Source organism: Anser anser (genome assembly GCF_964211835.1).
Source record: "Anser anser genome assembly, chromosome: 5".
In the NCBI taxonomy this organism is placed as follows: Eukaryota; Metazoa; Chordata; class Aves; order Anseriformes; family Anatidae; genus Anser; species Anser anser.
Window position 1 is genome coordinate 49,211,224 of NC_139725.1, and position 19,610 is coordinate 49,230,833.

Genomic DNA, 19,610 nt, shown 5'->3' on the forward strand with positions numbered 1-19,610 from the left:
TGTTGTGGATGGAAAGAGAAACACCTTGTATGGGAAGTCAAGAATTTTTTTATCCTTCAAGGAATATCCTTGTCAGGACCATAGGAACATGTAAACTATAGTTGTAGTGGTCTGTGATTACAGTAGGCTGCCACCCACAAAAAGTTTGCACAGGATGGCTGTCCTAAAAAACGTTATGTGGCTCACAGAGGAGGTGCGGGCCTTCTCTGCTAACATACCGTGCTCAAATTCTTGGTATGGCTGAAAAAGGAAGCACTGACTTAGTCCTAGTGTTACTGTAAACTTAAGCTTAATCAAGGAATTATTTTTAGTCCAAATATGTCTTACACAAGAAAATACTATTACAAATAGTTTCTGTAACACTGTTAAAACTGCTGTCAGCATGCTGCCTCATGTCTGCTATTTTCCCTCTGATGGTACACTCCTTTGACTGTGAGTCCTAAAGTTACTGGTTTCAGCCTGCATGGGAGGGGTGGTTGTAGCAACTTGACAGTGGTCCAGGATTTTGCTGGGAGGACAGCATCATAAATGGCGGGGGTATCTTTGAGATGGTGATGTTGAATTTTTTTTTCTCAGGCATTCTGGCAGCCACAAGTTTTCTTGAAATTACTATATTGATGCCAAACATAGTGAGTTCTCAGGGGCAGGTTCTCTGGGCTGCTGTGCACTGTACTAATCAGGTATTTACACTAAGGGGTGGACTAGCAACCAACTTTTTATTACATTCAGAGTTTAAATATGCTAACAACAAATCCATGGTTTTGCGTATAACTTTTTCGCACGTAAGAATTCAGATGTAATGTATCCCATATGGTAGACTTGGCAGTGTAGTCATTAGCAAATAGTAGGGACAAATTGTGTTTGCGATGGCTTTCCTGTTTGGTTATACTGCTTCACATTCTTCCAGCAGCCCGTGCATTCCATTATGCCAGTACCACAAAATGAAATGTAAATACTTATATCTGCTCCACTCCCATGTTAACGAGGCACAATCTTGGAGCCATCATTGACTAAAAGTCCTCTCAACATCTGTAACTTGTGTTTTATCCTTTTCCTAGAAATTGTTTTAAATGTTCTTAATAATAGCAAAAAAAAAAAAAGGATTAAAGTATTTCTGTCCCTGGCTTCTGGCCTGTTCTTTGCCACGTTAGCCACTAAGCTGCTTGTGACAGTTACCATATGCTTCAGAATGGCTGAGGTAGGAAGGCACCCCTGGAGGCTGTCTGACTCCACCCCCCTGCTCAAACAGGGCCACCCAGAGCAGGCTGCCCAGGACTATGTCCAGATGGCTCTGAAGGTCTCCCAGGAGGGAGACTCCACAACCTCTCTGGGCAGTCTGTGCCAGTGCTCAGTCACCTGCGCTTCCTGGTGTTCAGACAGAACCACGTGTTCTGGTTTGTGCCGGTTGTCTCTTATCTGGTCCATGGGCACCACTGAAAAGAGCCTGCCTCCATCCTCTTTGCACCTTCCCTTCAGGTATTTAAGGATCCCCCTGTGAGTCTTTACTTCTCTAGGCTGAACAGTACCAGCTCTCAGCTTCTCCTCACAGGAGAGATGCTTCAGTCCCGTAATCATCTTCATGGCTCTCTGTTGGACTCTCAGCATGTCCATGTCTCCCTTGTGCTGGAGAATCCGTAACTGTTCACAATACTCCTGTTGCGGCCTCTGCAGTGCTGAGCAGAGAGGAAGGATCGCTTCCCTCAACCTGCTAGCAGTGCTCCTACTAATGCAGCCTATCATTAGTTGCCTTTTCTGCAAGGGCAGGCTACTGGTTCCTGGATCCCTAGGTCTGTTCCTACAAGGCTGACTGTTTCTGAAAATATTGCTGGTTGAAGGAATTTTGTAGTAGCAGATCCAGCAAACAATTACATGGCAATTTAAAGTACAGTTTCTAGCAATTAGTATATTTAAAGATGATGGGGGGTAATGTATTTTGTGATCTGTCCACTAGAGAGCAGTGAAATGAAAGAAAATAAAGGTGAAGCACCCTTCTTCCTTTAACGTTCTTGCATATGAGATGTGCACAATAGTAGTTTTTAATGATTGTCTCTTTCATTTTATAGGCTAAACTGGATATTGCATTTGGAACTCACCACACGTAAGTAGCAGCTGTGAAGCAGAATGCTTCTCTTCTAAAGATAACCCCAGACCTGGTACATGCAGTTACCGTGTTTGGTCTAGTAACCAGTAACTAATGTCAGGAAGTATTTAGGGAACAGAAAGATAGATTATTACTATATGTGAAGACAGAATTCTGAAGGAAAGGCCTAATATATATTGGTCCAATTTGAAAGTAATGTCTTTCATGTTGTATATGTCTACTTCATGGATCTGCAAGTTATTTTAAAGCCAAAAAATGGGGTTTCATAGAAAAACTGTTGACTCTTAGAAATTTCCTTCATTGTGTTGTATTTATAGGTGATTGGTTTGTTCTCCTTTAAGGAAACAAATGAAATAAGTAGATGTGAGGTGTGCTGGTTACACAACTGGAGTCAGTGAACTGTAGGTACCAGCTGTTAACTCACGCCTTGATACTAAAACTATAATGTGGACTTGATCAGTCATTGGCAGGTTGGACAGAACACTAATTTACAGCTCTGTGTCCGTGTCGACTGCAAAAAATCCAGAAGCAATTACTTTGAATTTTGGGATCTCTTCAAAGAAAAACTTGAGTTTGATATTGTGGGAGTGTCATAGATTGCAAGCAATAGATAAGAACAGATTCAATCCATATTCCATATGGATTTGGTGAAGGTCTTTGGTTTTAGGGCAATTCAGTGTTTTTTAATCATTAATCATTTTGACAATTCTTTTATAAAACATGGCTCTTTTATCTGCAAAGTAATAAGTTTATTTGAAAGAGCATAGCAAATCTGAAAGGATTCATCATTGCTTTTGGAAGTCAGTCACTGGAGATATGAAGCTGTACTCTGGAATAAATCATGATGTTGACAAAATGCACAGCAATAGTTTAATGACTGTCATGCAAGTCTGGCATGCACATAGGGCAAAACACTTCAACTTCAATCTATAGAGAACAGAACAAGTCTTTTGAAAATTATTTTCTTGGAGCATTTTAAAGAGTTATTAGGTTATTTCCCACTCTGTATGCTTGAAACAAATGAAGTGTTATATTCTATTTTTAAGGAAAATGATGCTGTTGTTATATGAAGAAGGTCTTCGAGTTGTGATACATACATCCAATCTTATTGCTGATGACTGGCATCAGAAAACTCAGGGGTAAGCAACAATCTCTAGCAGGTCTTTTGATTACCTGCTATTAAGTTGTGAATTTGTATGATTTGTTTTGTGTTAGAGGTCTGTTCTCTTGATTGTGCTAGGTATGCAAGTACTCCTATCATTAAACACCCAAATATGCTGAAAATCAGGCTTTACATAAGTACTAAAGAGAATTTAAATGTCATTTCAAATCATTTTGATCTGATGTGTCAAAACAATTGGAAATATGTAATTTGGGCCTTATTGTCTTTACTGAAAAATAATCAGCATTTGGAGCATATGAACCTCAGCTGACCTGGTGACATAATAAACACGTGATAATCCTTGTACTTTTAAATTGTTCAAAGATCTGTTACATAGTAGGCAATAGAGAATTCTCCCCAGGGGAGTTCTGAGGATGTGAGAGATGAGGGACAGCCTTACAGTCATCGGAGCACTTCTGGTGCAAATTAGAAATATACCTATGTGCTCAAGACTGCTTATTTTGAGATACCATAAGTGTTCGTTGGGAAAATGAGATGCCTGCAGTGGAGACTCAAACTTTTTTTGCTCATGCTATCACTGGCAACAACAATTCTTAGCTCTGTGCCAGACTGATACTGTGAAATGTATCAGTACTGTTACAGGAATCACATTGTCAGGGCTAAGGATCTGTCAGTTTTAGATCATCAAATCTAGCTAAGATCTGTCAATCTATTCAGTTTTGCAAGTGCAACCATTTTTTTTAGCTTGCATAAAAGGCTGTTCATCAAAATCAGTTTTGAGGTACACACACAACAATCTTGAGGCTTTCTTTTTTTATTCCTTCATGTAAATAAACTACAAGATATAAAGCATTGAATGGCATGGAAGAGGCTGAGGACAGTTTTTCAATAGACATCAGGTTTCATGAAATAAAATTTTCACTTAAAAATAAGAAAAGGATTTCTTTGCAACATGCAGTTGGTCTGTGAGCTCCTTGCAAAAGGATACTCTAGATAATTAAAAATTTTAATGGGTTTGGAGGGAAATGTAGTCAAAATCCATGCAATACTATCGAGAAATAGGTAGAAGCATCCTGAGTTGGGGTAGTTACCTTTGAACATCTGAAGTCTTGGACAGTCCCAGGGGAGGTGTAAGTTTAATACTTTTCATAGGTATCTTCTACTTCTGGAGACAGGACAGTAGATCTGATGATCCAGTGATACAAGTCTTAACACTGTTAAGATTTAAAAAAAACAAGACCTAGAATGGTGGTAGCTGTCAAGGCCTGATCTCTGGTTGCTTTCTACTATAAATAAAATTTATGTACTGAGCTGGCTGTTACCTTAAACATAGGCTAGTATCAGATCTCTTACTATGCTAGGACAAGGTGAAATATGAATATACTATTATAACCTTAATATAACCTTCTGTTCTCTAGGCTATTTTTCTGGGAGCATTTTTTTAGTTAACTCTCCACAGTAGCTTAGGATTTAAGATTTCTTAGTCAAATGACTTGAAATTGGCCTTTCAGATGTCACTGTCATCTTGATGTCATATTCAATGGTAGTAAGATGGATAAGGTTTTGAGGCTTTTCACCTGTCTGAAGCAAGTTCTCACAAGATTTGAGTGGCAAAAGTACAGCCACTGATTTCTTGACTTTAATTTTTTTTTACTTTGGGATTATTTTGGGCTTTAGTATTTTTGACAGCCAGCTTTTCAGAAAGCTAAGAAGGCATGAAAATACTTATATGGGGTGCTTAACATTGTCCTACTTGTCAAACATTAAAATATTTTTTTAGCTTATGCACACTGCAATAATATGCAATGTTACCAATATGATGGGTCCACGGGCTTCTCTATGTTTTATTGACTTCTGAATTACGAAGGATAATATTAATGTTTTTGTGGAGTTGATGCTGCAGAACCTTTGGCTTCCATGGCTATAATAATGTGTGACTGGGAAGAACTGCTAGCTGTTCTTGCCTTGTATAGTACCCATCCCATTTTATTCTGAGGGAAATCCTGGAGAGGCAAGTTATCATAAGCTACTTTTAAAACTATATAGAACTTTCAGACTCTAATAGGATTTTTTCTATGTCTCTACACAAACCAGTAACTTAGTAGAATGTGTTGCAGTGTTCTATTCATACTGAAAGTATTGATGAAAGGCGAACTGGTCAGTAAGTCTAAGCCTGGCCTCTAAGAGTAGAGAAATCTGTAAGCATCTGCATGGATAAATGTGTTTACATTTGTTGTCTTTGTTTGAAATTACTGATGTTATGGTACCGAGCAGAAGACTTGATGGTTCTGTAGTTGTAAAGCAATGGTAAGTTGTGTTATCTTCAGTAGCATTACACTAAACTAAATCTGTCAAGTAGTAATTTAGGACCTTCAGATCTGCTTTAATCACTTACTAAAACCTTGTGATAATGTGTGGTGTCCTTCTTTTTGTGCCTTTGTTTTTAGAATATGGCTAAGCCCTTTATACCCAAGGCTACCTCAGGGAACAGCTGGTTCTGCTGGTGAATCTGAAACTAATTTTAAATCTGACCTAATAAGTTACTTGATGGCTTACAATGCTCCTACACTCACAGAATGGATAGATGTGATTCAACAACATGACTTATCAGAGACAAGGTATATCTTGTATTTTTTGTTGTTTGCATGATTTCTTCCTCCAAATTAAGGCTCAGTGTGGTTAACATCTATTAGACGAGTTTGTTCTGTAACCTCAGCTGTTTTCAGGCTTAACAGTTCAAATATGGGTCTAACTGTAGGCAGTTGTCAATGGAGCAACAGACTTCCTGAGCTGCTCATTCTGGAATTTGAAGACCACGTAGTCCAAAACAGATATTTTCAGCTTTAAAAAAAAAAGTCACTCTTATTTCTGGATAAACTATTGCTTAAGTATTTATGTGATAATGTTTCTGTCATTTTGCTTTGTAAGGAGGAGTTCCCTTTAAATCTTTTATGCAGATTGTGTTGAATTAACCAACTTCTAGTTTAATAAACATACTTTTTAAAGAAATGAAAAAAGTGCATCAACAGTAACTTGACAGAGGTGGCCCTAAGTGATAGGGACACGGGGTTTCTTTTGAGTTGGTGTGGGTTAAGTATTAGCTCCATTAAATTTAACAGTGGGGGGAAAAAAAGAGTTGTATTAAGTTCCTCATGAGAGATCATGTGAGCAAAGGTTATTGTAATGAGGACTGTATTAAGAATAGGCTTCTGCACTTTAAGGCAGAGCTCAATTCATATATGTATGTGTAGAATTTGACCCATTACAGTAATAGGTTTTGTCCAATATGCAACATTATGTTGAGCAATAGCATAGCTTGTCTTGAAACAGTCTTCTCTAATATTACACTGTTGATATTACTTAAAAAAAAAAAAAGGCATTCACTTAATTCACAGCTAATAGATACATCCAGCATTTCTACAGAAAGATGGTAGTTATTTCAGAAAGAATAAATTTCCTTGGCAACTTAATAGCACTTCTGCAAGCCAGCAGAAATGTTCAGAAAAAGCTGAAAATGACCTTTGGGGCATAGAGACTGAAACTACATCTAGCTCAATATGTAAAATGATGTGCCTTTTTAATTCAGATGAAGTTTTACAAGATTATTAAAAAAGGAAGATATAGCTTATAGTGAGCTGAGCTAACTTGAGCCTGAGCTTCTGTTTTTATCCACTTGATGAGCTTGAGCTTGGACAGGTCAGGTAGGCCCTAGCCGATGTGAGTTTATGCATGGTTTAGGAAAGAGGCACTTCCTCGGATGTGGATCAGTTCCTTGCTGTTTAAAATACATAGGGATATTCCTGGATAGAACTAGGATTGAGATGCAATGAGGAACAGCTTCTTAAACTGAGATTCTGGGCAAGTTTCTGTTCTCAGGACAAAGTCAAAAAGATTACTAAACCATTATTAGAAAGTTTTAAAAGCTGCACTTAAGTTCTGAGCTGTTAAGTACCCAGATGAAATCTGTACCTAAACCTGTTGATTTGTATGTAACAGTAGATTGGCTTTACTCAAAATTACATGCCCAGTCAAGTGCAAATAATTCTCATCTGGCAAAGATTTCTGACTATACCCGTCTCTTGCGGTTTTGTGCACAGAACCAGGTACAGTTCATGTCTATGCTATAGATCCACCTGGTGGTGCATGACAGCCATGTAGGATTCTAACAGTTAAATACCTGGAAATCTACTTCTCTTCATATTGTAAATCTTGAGTGACGTATTAAATACTACTTGAACTATGGAAGGAAAACCTATCAGCATACCTTGAAATTTCACACACCAAAATACTCCAAAATCTGTTATATGGTACTTAATTGTTTGCTGTTCTTATTTTTGTGATCTTAAACAGAAGTCATGGTCTTCTGCTGGGATGTGCAGTACCTTCCACTTCCTGGTGTTAAAGTAGTTCTTCCCATTGACTTGATTTCCACTGATTGTATGTTCTTTTTCTGGGGTAGCAAAGCTGCAAATAACTTGGTGTTTTTTCCTTTCTGTAGAGTGTATCTACTTGGTTCTACCCCCGGACGATATCAAGGTATTGATAAAGAAAAGTGGGGTCATCTTAGGCTCAGAAAGGTACTAAAACTAACCTTTTTTTGTCAATGTGTTAACTGTAAATGTAATTTCAGAGTTCTTTAGTTCCTTTTAGTTTTTCCAGCTATGCTCTGTAATATTTTAATACGTTGATACAGTTTAAATTATCAAAAAACATAAGCTTGCAACTTATGGCAGTGTAGATCTTGCACGTTATGTTTGAGCTCTGTTATTAAGTTCAGCTTGCTGCCTGAAGCCTCTTAGAGATATCTGAGTCACCATCACTCAAATGACTTTCTATCTGCTCTTGACATTTCTAACAAGTTTGACACTATCAAGATCCAGTCTTCTGTGACTGAGTATCAAACATGGCCTTTTTCAGAGGCTTTTGCTGAGGAATGAGGTGTTGATAAAGACTTCTCTGTGTATAGGGATCAGGCTTGTTTTATTTACTTAACTGTTAAAGGCTATTAAAGTGTTCTTGTTTAACTATCTAGCCAAAAACATTGAATTAAAAAAACATTTTTGTGTATAGCTGATGTTATCCTTTCAGTCAGATTTTCAGCATTGTTCGATGTTTAAGATCTTGACTTTTATTTTAATCAATAATTAGTTTTTTTAACCCCCCTACGTTATTTAAATAAGCCACAATAGTAATTCTTTGTACAATATTGCATATCAAGACTTTCTAGGGTCCCTTCTTTTTCAGTCTTCCTTACTAAGTAAGGTATTTCATGTCACCTGTTAAATGCTTCTGATAGCTGGGGAATTTCCAATCTGCATCTCCTGCTGAAGTGGCATTGTATAAAATTCCTTGCTGAACTTTTTGTTGGTATTACCCAGAAATACTAATACTGCCTGTGGCAAACTTCAGTGATGTATAAAATGGCTATCACATTTTTTTATTGAAAATCAAACTCTTTTAGACCTCCTCTTGCAGGTATAGAGTACATCCTCTCCACTGTATGTCATCTGCCTAGGTTTTCTTGCCAGTAAGACACTGAAAATGAAATAAACCAGAAAAAAACTGTAAAGGATAAAATTACTCTTGTTGCTGTTGTTTGTGTTCTTAGGTTAATTTCTTTAATAACAATGTAGGTATATCTGGTAATGCTACACTGACTGAACCCCTTTGGTCATAGGTACCCTGCCCGGTGGGGAAGAGGTTGCTACAACATAAAACTTAGTATGTGCTTATACCCATCTGGTTTTAATGTGACTTTAAATTTCATTCACAGCTTAAGAACAATTTGAAAAGAAAACTGAAATAATTCTTTTAAATTGTTCTGGTTTTCCTCTCATTATATCTGGGGCTTTAGGATATGAGAGGAATTTTAAGGTCAACAACCACCATACGTAAAAAAAAGTTTAACTTCTTATGACTTCATATTTTGTGTTTTTAGGAAAAGCTCCCAGCATTCTTCTTACCAGTCATTTAAGGGTTGGCTCTAATGCTTCTGGATAAAACTTGCAATGTTTGGTCTTCTCTTAAATAAGCAGTGGGTTTACTTGGAGATCCTGATGACTTTTTTTAATTGCCAAGTTAGTTAGTATGAATGTTAATCTTCTTTGTTGTCGCAAGTGAATAGAAGCTCTTAAGGTTTTCTTCCTGTTGAATGTGTTACTGTTTTAATTTTCCTCACTAGCTTTTGAAAGAGCATGCTTCATCAGTACCAGCGCAGGAGTCGTGGCCAGTTGTTGGACAGTTCTCAAGCATTGGTTCAATGGGAGCTGATGAGTCCAAATGGCTGTGCTCTGAGTTCCAGGAGAGTCTGGTGGCTGCAGGCAGCAGAGCAACAACTCTCCTTAAATGTGATGTTCCAGTTCATTTGGTATGTCTCTTAGGTGCTGATTTTCAAGTTCAGTGCAACTTGATTCATTCTGAAAAATGAAGCTTTTAGTATTTTGTAACATTGGAAATAAGTAGCATATAATAAATTTACTTTAAGATGATTTTTTTACTTGAAAATTGACAGCATATGTATTTAAAGCTGCATTATTAAAGCTAACTTTTTTCTCTATGAAGGTTTATCCTACTGTGAACAATGTGAGGCAAAGTCTGGAAGGCTATCCCGGTAAGCAGATGAGCAAAAGGAATTACATTTAGCTTTTTGTGGTCAGTGTCTTGCACAATCATTTCAGTGGCTGCTACTTGCGTGAATTTGAAGTTGTCATCTTGCTGATAACTTGGTTGAACAGCTGGCAGTACTATCCTTACAGTATTTCAGTATTACTGGGTTTCTGACTCTGGACTTTCTGTTATGATTGAATAGAAAAACCTTTGTGGGCATTGATGTATTTGAGTAAATCTGTATAGTTATGTTAATATTATTGTATAGGAGAACAGCTCTTGACTGGAGTTATAACAGTGGGCATGCTTTGATTTTTGGCAGAAAATTCAGATTTGAGTGTTTGTACTTCAGATTCACCTTGCCTTCTGTGCTGTGTTCTGCGCATCAGGTAGAATGTGTTTTACTGCTTATTAGTCAATTTTAATACTGCAATATGCAATTGGTGTCAGTCTTCCCACATTTATCTTCATTAAATCTTCATTACATATTTGTGCAGAAAGCATAGCCTCAGCCAACCTGAAAGAGGAAGAGGTCTGTAGTGTTCTGATTCTGTAAAGCTCCTGTTTCTTGAAAGCCAACGCTTGTGGGTTACACACGTGCATGCCAGAGTTGATGTCATCACAAGGCCACTGATTAGTCTTCAGGAGGTCATGGCAAGTGGATGAGATTCCTGAGGGCTGAAAGGAAGGAATTCTTTCCCATCTTCAGGAAGGGTAAGAAAGAAGTATCTGAGGACATATCGGCAGGCCAGCCAGTCTCCCAGTGATCCCTGGGAAGGTGATTCAGAAAGAAATTGATTGGGAGTAGTCAGCATGGTTTTTTAAAGGAGGGATTTTTAAAGGAGAAATGATATTTAACCAAGCTGGTGTCTTTCTGTGATGACTAGCTTGATGAAGGAGAGGAGTGCACTGGATGTTGTTTATCTCAACTTCATTAAGGCTTTCAGCATGATCTCCTATAATATCCCTACAGATAACCTGATGAAGTAAAAGCTAGATGAGTGGAGGCTGAGGTGGACTGGAAACTAGCTGAGCTACCAGGCCCAAAATGTTGTGATTAATGGCATGAAGCGCAGCTGGAGGTCAGCCACTAGTGGCGTGTGCCAAGCATTGATACTGGGGCCAAGTATTTAGTATCTCCATTAAGTGCCAGGATCGTGGGGCAGAGTGCCCCCTCAGTAAGTTTGCAAATAATATGCAAATGATATAAATCAGAGGAGTGGTTGATGGATCAGTTAATTATGCTGCCCTTCAGAGGGACCTGTAGAGGCTGGAGATCTGTGCTGACAGGAACTTGATTAAGTTCAGTGAAGGGCAACACAGAGTCTTGTACTGGGTAGGAGTAACACCAGGTACCAGGACGTGCTGGGGGCTGGCCAGTAGAAAGCAGTGAGCACCAGGTCTTCTCCAAAGCTAAGCTGAAGATTAGACAGCAATTCACCCTCACGGCAAGAAAGTCAGCAGCATCCTGGGCTGCATTAAGAGGAGCATTGTCAGCAGCCTGAGGAAAGTGAACCTTCCTCTCTGCTCAGCACTGGTGAGACCACACCTGGAGCACTATGTCCAGTCTGTGACTTTCCAGTTCAAGATATACATATGGAAGCAAGTCCAGCAAAAGGCCACAAAGATGAATAAGGGATTGGAGCATTTGTCATTCAAGGAGAGGTTGAGGTAGCTGGAATTTTTCAGATGGGAGAAGAGAACTTTCCTGGGAAGTCTTATGCGTATACCTGAGTGCAAAGTGGAGGCAGGCTCTTTGCATTGGTGCCCAATGAAGGAACAAGAGGGAATGGGGATAAATAGAAATGCAGGAAATTCCAAAGTATCCTTACAGGGGGGGAAAAAAGTTTTGATGTTTAAATGGAACAGATTCACAAAAGAGGCTGTGAAGTCTTCATTCTTTCAAAACTTGACAGGTCACTGTCCTGAGCAACCTGCTGTAGTTGAGGCTACTTTGTGTGAGGAGGTTGAGCTAGATGGTCTCCAGAGAGCACTTCCAGCTTCTACAATTTGCTGATTCATTGTTGAATCCATGAACATGTTTCTCTTCCAAGTCAGATACCTCTGCACTTAGGTATGAAGTGATTAGCTGCTGAGCCCTTACAATGGTAGGGAAATTCTAAACACAGGGCTAGCAGGAATGTTTTCTTCAGCTCTCTGGATCTCTTTCCTGAACTGAGCAATGTTTGGGTGTATGTAGAAACTGCAAACTTTGAACTTATAGATATGTGGTTTCCAGAAGCAAGTTAATCTCTTCTCATGTCTAGTTGTCTACAGCATTTGTGGAGGAAAGTTCATGTCTTTCAGAGTCAAATACCGTGTATGCAACGATTCCTTACTTACTGTCATTCTCATATTTTGAAATAACTTGGTGAATTGCATAGCTCTGCATTTTTGCAAATAAACAGGTCCTTGGATTCCTGCATCCCTGAAAATAGCAGAGATTCTGTGAGAAGTCCTTATGGCTTCTTGAAGGACAAGTTGAATGCATTAGGTTCTGCATCATGTTTCTAATACACAGCACTAATGTAACTCAGTATGCCACAACTGATTTGTCTATCTTAAATTCACTTCAAGAAATTACAATGCGTGTTATCCAAAGACCAGATCCAATACAAATACAATTTCAACTAAAGAGATTTTGCTTTTTAAAATGTTTTTTCTGAATGCTGCTTGCTTTATTCCCTATTGCTTCTGTGAGTAATGATTGTTGATATCAAGTGGTATCATTAAAAAAAAATACCAATACGCATTTCTTTTAAGAGGACTTAATTCTAGAACCTGTGTTCTAGGAAAAAAGAACCGGTGTAAATCTGCTACTTTCTTTGGGGACTTGCTTCATTTTAAGAATTTTTAAAAAAAAAAAATCCTATTTTTTTGGAGCATTTAAGTTTTCCGAAAGTAAGTCATGAGGACAGAGATAACATCCCCCAAGTCCCTTGTTGCTTTCAGAATGTCTTTCAAAATGTCAATATACGTGTTCTGTATGTTTTTTTATCTTTCAGCTGGTGGCTCCCTTCCATACAGTATACAGACAGCACAGAAACAGCTGTGGTTGCATACTTATTTTCAGTAAGTTAAACTGTTCTTTGCTTTTGTTTTAGACTTCATCTTTAAACCAAAACTGCTGTATATTTGAGTGTTAAAAGCAAATTAAGTGGCAGTGATAAGAAGCATGATATCCTTAAACTCCTTAAAATAAAAGCCTCTAAGTACTTATCTGCTGGTCTCATCTCCAACATGTGGTTAAAACATGTTCTTATACCTGTAAAAATGATATAGATTACTGTTGCTAATGAAATAAATAGTCAGACTCGGGGTTCTATAATCTTCTATTTAGGCTTTCCTTCTTTGTATTGGAATCAAGTTACTTTTTTAGTACAATTGTGCTTCACTTTTCTATTTGTGCCTTACTGTTAATAGGAGTTCAGCTGAGGCACAGCAGGGTTAGGCTTTTTTGTTTCAAGTGTGGCAGTCTTGCTGTAAAAATTCTTAGTTCCTTATGGTAATGCCATCTTTTGTTAAAGGTGCCTGACGTTTTCCATTAAAAGCTTCTATTTTCACTTGCTACTAATTTTTGCCAAATTCTAACCATCTGACAAACCCATGCCAGATGTCTCCCTCAGGCTGAATCTTTTTAAAATTTTAATTGTTTTTTTTGAGAACAATGGGAGAAGTTGTTTTGTGCAGATCAAAAAAAAAAAATTTGAAAAATCTGGTAACCTCTTACAAGACCACTGGTTTCCATTCATTTCACCAGAAACTTTAACTCTTCCAGGTGGAAGCTGTTCCAAGATACTTAGCCCACATTAAAGTACAGCCAGAATTGATAGAGATATTGTAAATATTCAGAGGGCTGGGAATACGATTGCTAGTTGCAGAGAGCGTACCCCATTCTGGAGTGAGCATGATTGCTACTGTGAGCCTTGCTGGCCAGTGTCCAGCCTCGGTTCTCCTTCTGTAAGCATATACCTCGTAAGAATCCTACTGGAAGAAAAACAATTCTGTTCAGTTAGTCTCTTTAGTGCACAGAACATTCCTTGGTAATAAGACCATTCATTGTATTATTCCTGTTCAATAAGAACGCTCCACATACCTGTCTCATTGAATATATTCATGACATTCTCTGGCAACAAAAGAGCTGTTTTAAATTCATCTGTTGAAGTGGATGCAAATGACAAGTGGCCCTGCATAATTGGCTCTGTAGTGACTGTCCAGATGTAGATTCTTACCCTGCAGTAGTAATACAACACACTGGCACTTGAGGAGAGCCTGCATGTAATCTGTCAACACAGTGGATGACATACAACAGCTTCTTATCCACGGTAGTAACCTGAGAGAGAGAAAAAATGGTAGGTCCTTTTTCAGTAGCATTAAATGTAAGATGAGCTATTTTGAAGACTTGATGTAATAAGAAGGCTTTGAGCAGTAGAGGAAATAGAGGAATTTGTCTTTACTTCACTGGAACATAATGCAAAACCATTGAGAAAGTAGGGAACCTACCAGGGTTGAAAGAAGAGACATACATCATGCTTAAAGCAAGAGTGAAGGAATAGCTCCTTTTTAGAAGCACTGAGACATTTATGGAGTAAGAAAATGGTGGTCTATGTTCTTCTCTAAACAGGTAGAGCCTATGCAAATTATGTCTATGGACTGCTTTTCTTAATTCTTCTAGCAGTTGAGTGTAGTTAACCTGTAATGTAGCTCTGAATTGTGACTTCTCAGAAGTAATTTCTCAAAAGAACAAGATGACTAAACTTAGTATCGATTGCATTTTTCTTACCAGAACAGAACAAATGAAAACTAGACTACTCTGTTAAATTAGCTAGTGCATAAGTGGTGCAATTGCTCAATTTTCTCTCTGATAGAGTAGCTGTCTTTTCCATTCAGTATTACTCATTGATAAGGAGAAACATATAATCCTCAATGATTTCATTACTACTTTTTGAAACAGTTGATTTTCTTAAGAGTATATAAAACATTGCATTTTAATGCTATTTTAATTGATTAACATTTAATAGCATGTGTTATGTTTATGCAGTTACCTTGTCAAATACTTATTTTCAAAACATGAAAGTTGGCTTGACAAGACCTTGTTTGACTTGTCAGTGACAAGTCTGTAATTGGTTATTGTCTGTTTATAGAGCATTGTGTATTCTTTAGGCCTTTAGAGTTCTGAAGAAGAATAATCTCTTCTCAATTTGAAGAACCACACTCGTTCCCTTAACACCATAAAAGATGAGAGATGAAGCATTTACACAGAGGACCTACTGTTCTCTTGTGGAGACTAATGGTATGAGCTCTCTTCACTATGATCAAGCCTTGTTGCCAGTATTTCAAGATAGAAAGCCCATTCAGTATTTGAAGCTGAGAACTAAATGATGGAGGTGATGTAGAAAATTAGTTATTCCTCGTTCTGCTTCTGCGTTGAATGTGTTTGCATTGGATTTATTTTCAGGATGTTAGGATTATCTGGCTTCCCTGTCTCAGTAGCTCTACTTGAAAAGGTGGGGTGGAGGCAGGCTGTGTTTGCTCCTTTACATCATTTGTGCCAGAAATGTCAGGCATTAGTGGTGAGTGATACTTTCTGTATGTCTTCCAGCTAAATGCACTACAATTGCAGTGTCTCTTATTTTCAAACTCAGAAATTTATTGGAGAGTAAAATGTTTTTAAAAATAGTTTTAATATTTTTGATAAAAATCATACTTCTGAAATATTGCAAGTAGATAAAAAAGCAACAATCTGAGCATTCTTATCTGTAGTGCTGCACAAATATCTTTTGCAATATAGAATACTTGCCTTATTCAAAGTAGAGAATTCACATGGTTACCCATATTCCTCGCCCCCCTAAAAACCAATTATGTGAAACTCAAAGGCAGCTATTGGAAAAAGAGAGGAACAGGGCAGGTGAAAACTGTTGTGTTTTAAGACTAGGAAAGTAGAGTGGCCCTTCAATTCAATGCTTCGACTCATAGTTATACCTAGTGATAAATGTGTAATTTTAAAAAAAAAACTTTGGGCTGAAATGACACAAGACTGAGGGAATAGTAGTAAGTTAGTGGTAAAAATTTCAGGAATAGTGGTCTGAGGTCAGTTAAGCTAGTAAGTATAAAATCTTAAAATAGCAAAAAGCTCTCGTGTTTTACTGGTCAAATAGTTGATTGATATCTACCCATACAACTTTTTCTTACTCACACTTGTGCCTTCAGTTTACACTATACTGCGACCCATCTAACTGTCAAGAAAATAACTACTTTAAGCTGTGGTTTTGCTCCATAAAGTACATCAAAGCTAGTTTCATTTAACTTACTGTATTTACTGTGAGACTGAATTTTGAGAGATTGAATATGCCTGAAATTTACTGCAAGATGATATCAGCCCTGTGTACAACCTCTGCCAGCTACACTGATGGAAAGTTTACAAATCAAAATGTGTTAAGTCAGTTTTACTAGAATTAGCCTGAATTTGTTATATTATCATATGCTTTCTTTTTTGCGCTCTTCTAAACAACTGATCTCATATCTTCAGGCTTCTTGTAATCTTTCAGCTATTTTTTCTGAAACATGCCAGGACAGTTTCATGATGAAGTTTAGCTGTATTAAAAATCAGAAATGCCTGACTGAAACCCCTTCCAATTCATTCAATTTGTCATTCTGTTAAGCAGTTCAGTTACGTGCTTGCTTTTAGGCTGAAGTGAAAACACTTCTTAACTACCTCTTTGCTAATAGCGGTTTTATTAAAAGCATCTGAGATTTTCAGTGAGGTATTAAATAGCATATTACTAAAAAGAGCATAATCGCTTTCCCCTTCTTTTTATCCTTATGTATTAGAGCTGCCCTACTGAAGGAAGCATGGCCAAAATATATGTTCAGTTTATTTCTTTCTGGAATACTAGTTTCAATCACTTGTAGTTACTACAGTAATCTAAATGCAGTTAGTATTATGTAGGTGGAAGAGAAGCGGTAGTACTGCTAAAATGCAGTACTTAATTGTATCTCAGAGATAAGGAGGCAAGAAGGAAGTAGACAGATATTGACTGCAAAAACTTTGAGATACTCAGAGATAAGTTTGTGTTCAAGTAAGGCATTGAGATAAAAGATTTTAAAAAAAGTGTTCCATTCCTGATTTTATTTCTTCTTGTTTTTCACTTGTATAATCTTACTGGAGCATCTTAACTTCCTTTGTGTGCCTTAAGTTTTCTTCTGCAAAGATGAGACAATGTTTGCTTGAACTGTTAGTTGTGAGATAAAAGATGTTAACAATTACTCATGGTATTATTACATAACATACATGATGTGTAATAATATAATACTTATATAGAAGTTTGAGTTCTGTAGGGGAACACTAGTTAGCTATTTTTGTTTTATGTATCTTAGCCTACTCTTTGAAAAACAACTTCAATGTGGTATGTATTAAAATAGAAAGATGTCTAGTTTGCATTCATGTTTTGAGCAGTGTTTCAACTCTTGCCCTTTCAGAATACTGTACCAGTTCTGAGAAACGGTAGGTTTTCATCTGAGGATAGGCATGTTAAAGTAACCAAATCTGAACTGCAAAGCCTCTTGACTTACTCATGTGGAAGTTACGTCCTGAAAGTCAGCTTGAGTAAATCAATAATTCCAGGCCTCCCAGTTCCTGAATTTTCTTAGGCTTTTAAATGAACAAAGCTCACTTGAGGTTTTTCAGAGCTGATAAATTCTTTTTGATCAACCTTTTAGAAAAGAATGCCAAATTAGGGAAAGAAGATTGTGACAACCAAAACCAGAGCATATTAGTATTACATTCCAAACCTAGGGAAGACAGGTCTCTGGTTTAATGTGGGTGTATTTGGAAGCCCCCTTACTTCCTGATTTTGAGTGAGGGCCAACAGTTATGAGTGGAAAACGCTTGTAGACACCATGGTTACACACCTGTAGTTCTGTACGTACCTTTTACTGATTACTTGCAGTTGAGTTCTGACGATCAACAATTGATGTTGAATTACCCCAGCAATGGTTTATTGTTTTAAACTAGTTATTGTGTGTGTGTGTGTGTGTGTGTATATATATACATGACCTCTACTGCCTTAAGTCCTCAAGTTTCTCAGTGGCTTAGGGGCATAGGGAAGGGAAGAGGAAGGATAGTGTCATTGCTCTGCTCCCACTTTGTGTTTAATATATTGTAATAACTTTGGGGAATTTTGTAAGGCTTAATTTGGTGCCAAGACAAAGCTCATTTGTTTAAAGGCATAACCATTGATTGTCTTCAAAGAAGAAAAATTGGATGGAAGTTTGGATTTGGTTTCTTGAATGCTGTCTGGAGTGGAAGAATGGAAAACTCTTTAGGGGATTCTAATACACTGAGGAGAATGTCTGTCTGGGTTGTTTGTAGTGAGAAGAATTATCCTGCCTATCTGGCTTGCATTAAGGCTGTGGATTTCAAGATTAAAAATTAAGTTTAATGAAGTATTTTTAACTTTTCTGTAAGGTGTACAAGTATTAGATGTGATAAAGACAGTACCAAAAACATGGCATTGTAGCATGGTGAGTATGTGTGGGTTTTGTTTTTTAATCAAAATAAAAATATCTGAAAAACATTCATTTTCTTCTGTATCTCTAGCAAATGGTCGGCAGAAGTCTCAGGTCGAAGTCATGCTATGCCTCACATTAAGACGTATATGAGACCCTCTCCTGACTTCAAAAAGATTGCATGGTTTTTAGTTACAAGGTAAATAACTAAATAATAAACGAATAAATAACAAAAAAAATGAATTCTCATAAATTGCAGGTACAGGTGAGTTACTACCATAATCCCCATACTTCTATAATTAGTATTAAGAATTTTTGTCCATATATAATGTTTCTTCGTTATACTTTTAGGGACTTTCTTTTTAGAAAGTCTCATTCTTTTTACAGGTGATTTAAATGAAAGTCTTTAGTGGAAATGGAGCTGACCTTAAAAGAGTTAAGTGTGTATGTACACTTATGGATGCAGATATACATTGGAAATATATATATATATACACACAAATTAGGAATATAAACTTTGCATTGTTAGGAAAATGCATGTAAGAAACAAGATAGTCTAGCTTTTCTAAGTAGCATAAAGAATCAGTTGCGTGTTGTGAGAACTTAAATGTTAGAATTGCTTTAACTTTGTTCTTGGCATGCGCTTTCAGGAAATGCTAAATCTTACATATTTAGAAGACATGTAAGAAACTCTTAAAATTAATTCCTTAATGGTGACATGATACAACCCAAATTCTTCTCTGCGCTGTAACTTCCAGTTTCAGGGTCCAGCATCAACTGAAGTAATAAATACTTTCTAAACCTTAGGTTGAGTTTCTCTAAAACATGCTGTATATGGACATGCTGGATGTGCTGGCTTGTCCATTGACTGCTACAAAATAGAATGGGTTAAGGTTAAGTTTATCCTTGTGCTGGCTTATTGTCACAAAACATAGACATCTAATATTTAGAATCTGGCCTCTTGTCAGATTGAGTTGCTCAGCTGTTTAACATCAAGTACAGACCACATTCTTATTGCATCTTTTTAAGGAATTTTTTGCTCCTTCTTTGGATTCCTTAACACGAGGAGAGGATGTGTTACTGTGAACGAAAAAGTAGATTTGTTTCATTTCTGGAAAAAAGTGATTTTTGTGTAACTATATATACTAAAGCTTATGATGTTTGTATTATTCCTCTTAAAATGTTCAGTTACTTTGATTTTTTTTTGTTCTGGCTTCTTAAATTTGCTTCTTAAATTTCATTGGTCACTGCTACTATTGTAGGTAGTAGTAG

At 37.2% G+C, this 19,610-nt stretch overlaps 1 protein-coding gene across 5 annotated transcripts in view; it reads left to right on the top strand.

Moving 5' to 3' along the window:
* Positions 1-19,610, top strand: part of TDP1 (tyrosyl-DNA phosphodiesterase 1) — a 44,613-nt gene that overhangs the window by 5,606 nt on the left and 19,397 nt on the right. For all 5 annotated transcript variants that reach the window (XM_083836723.1, XM_083836722.1, XM_083836719.1 and 2 more), the window contains exons 6-13: positions 2,064-2,098; positions 3,148-3,240; positions 5,672-5,842; positions 7,723-7,801; positions 9,406-9,591; positions 9,786-9,834; positions 12,836-12,902; positions 18,430-18,537. In XM_083836723.1, coding sequence (XP_083692849.1) covers positions 2,064-2,098; positions 3,148-3,240; positions 5,672-5,842; positions 7,723-7,801; positions 9,406-9,591; positions 9,786-9,834; positions 12,836-12,902; positions 18,430-18,537 — 788 coding nt within the window. The remainder of the gene's footprint in view (positions 1-2,063; positions 2,099-3,147; positions 3,241-5,671; positions 5,843-7,722; positions 7,802-9,405; positions 9,592-9,785; positions 9,835-12,835; positions 12,903-18,429; positions 18,538-19,610) is intronic.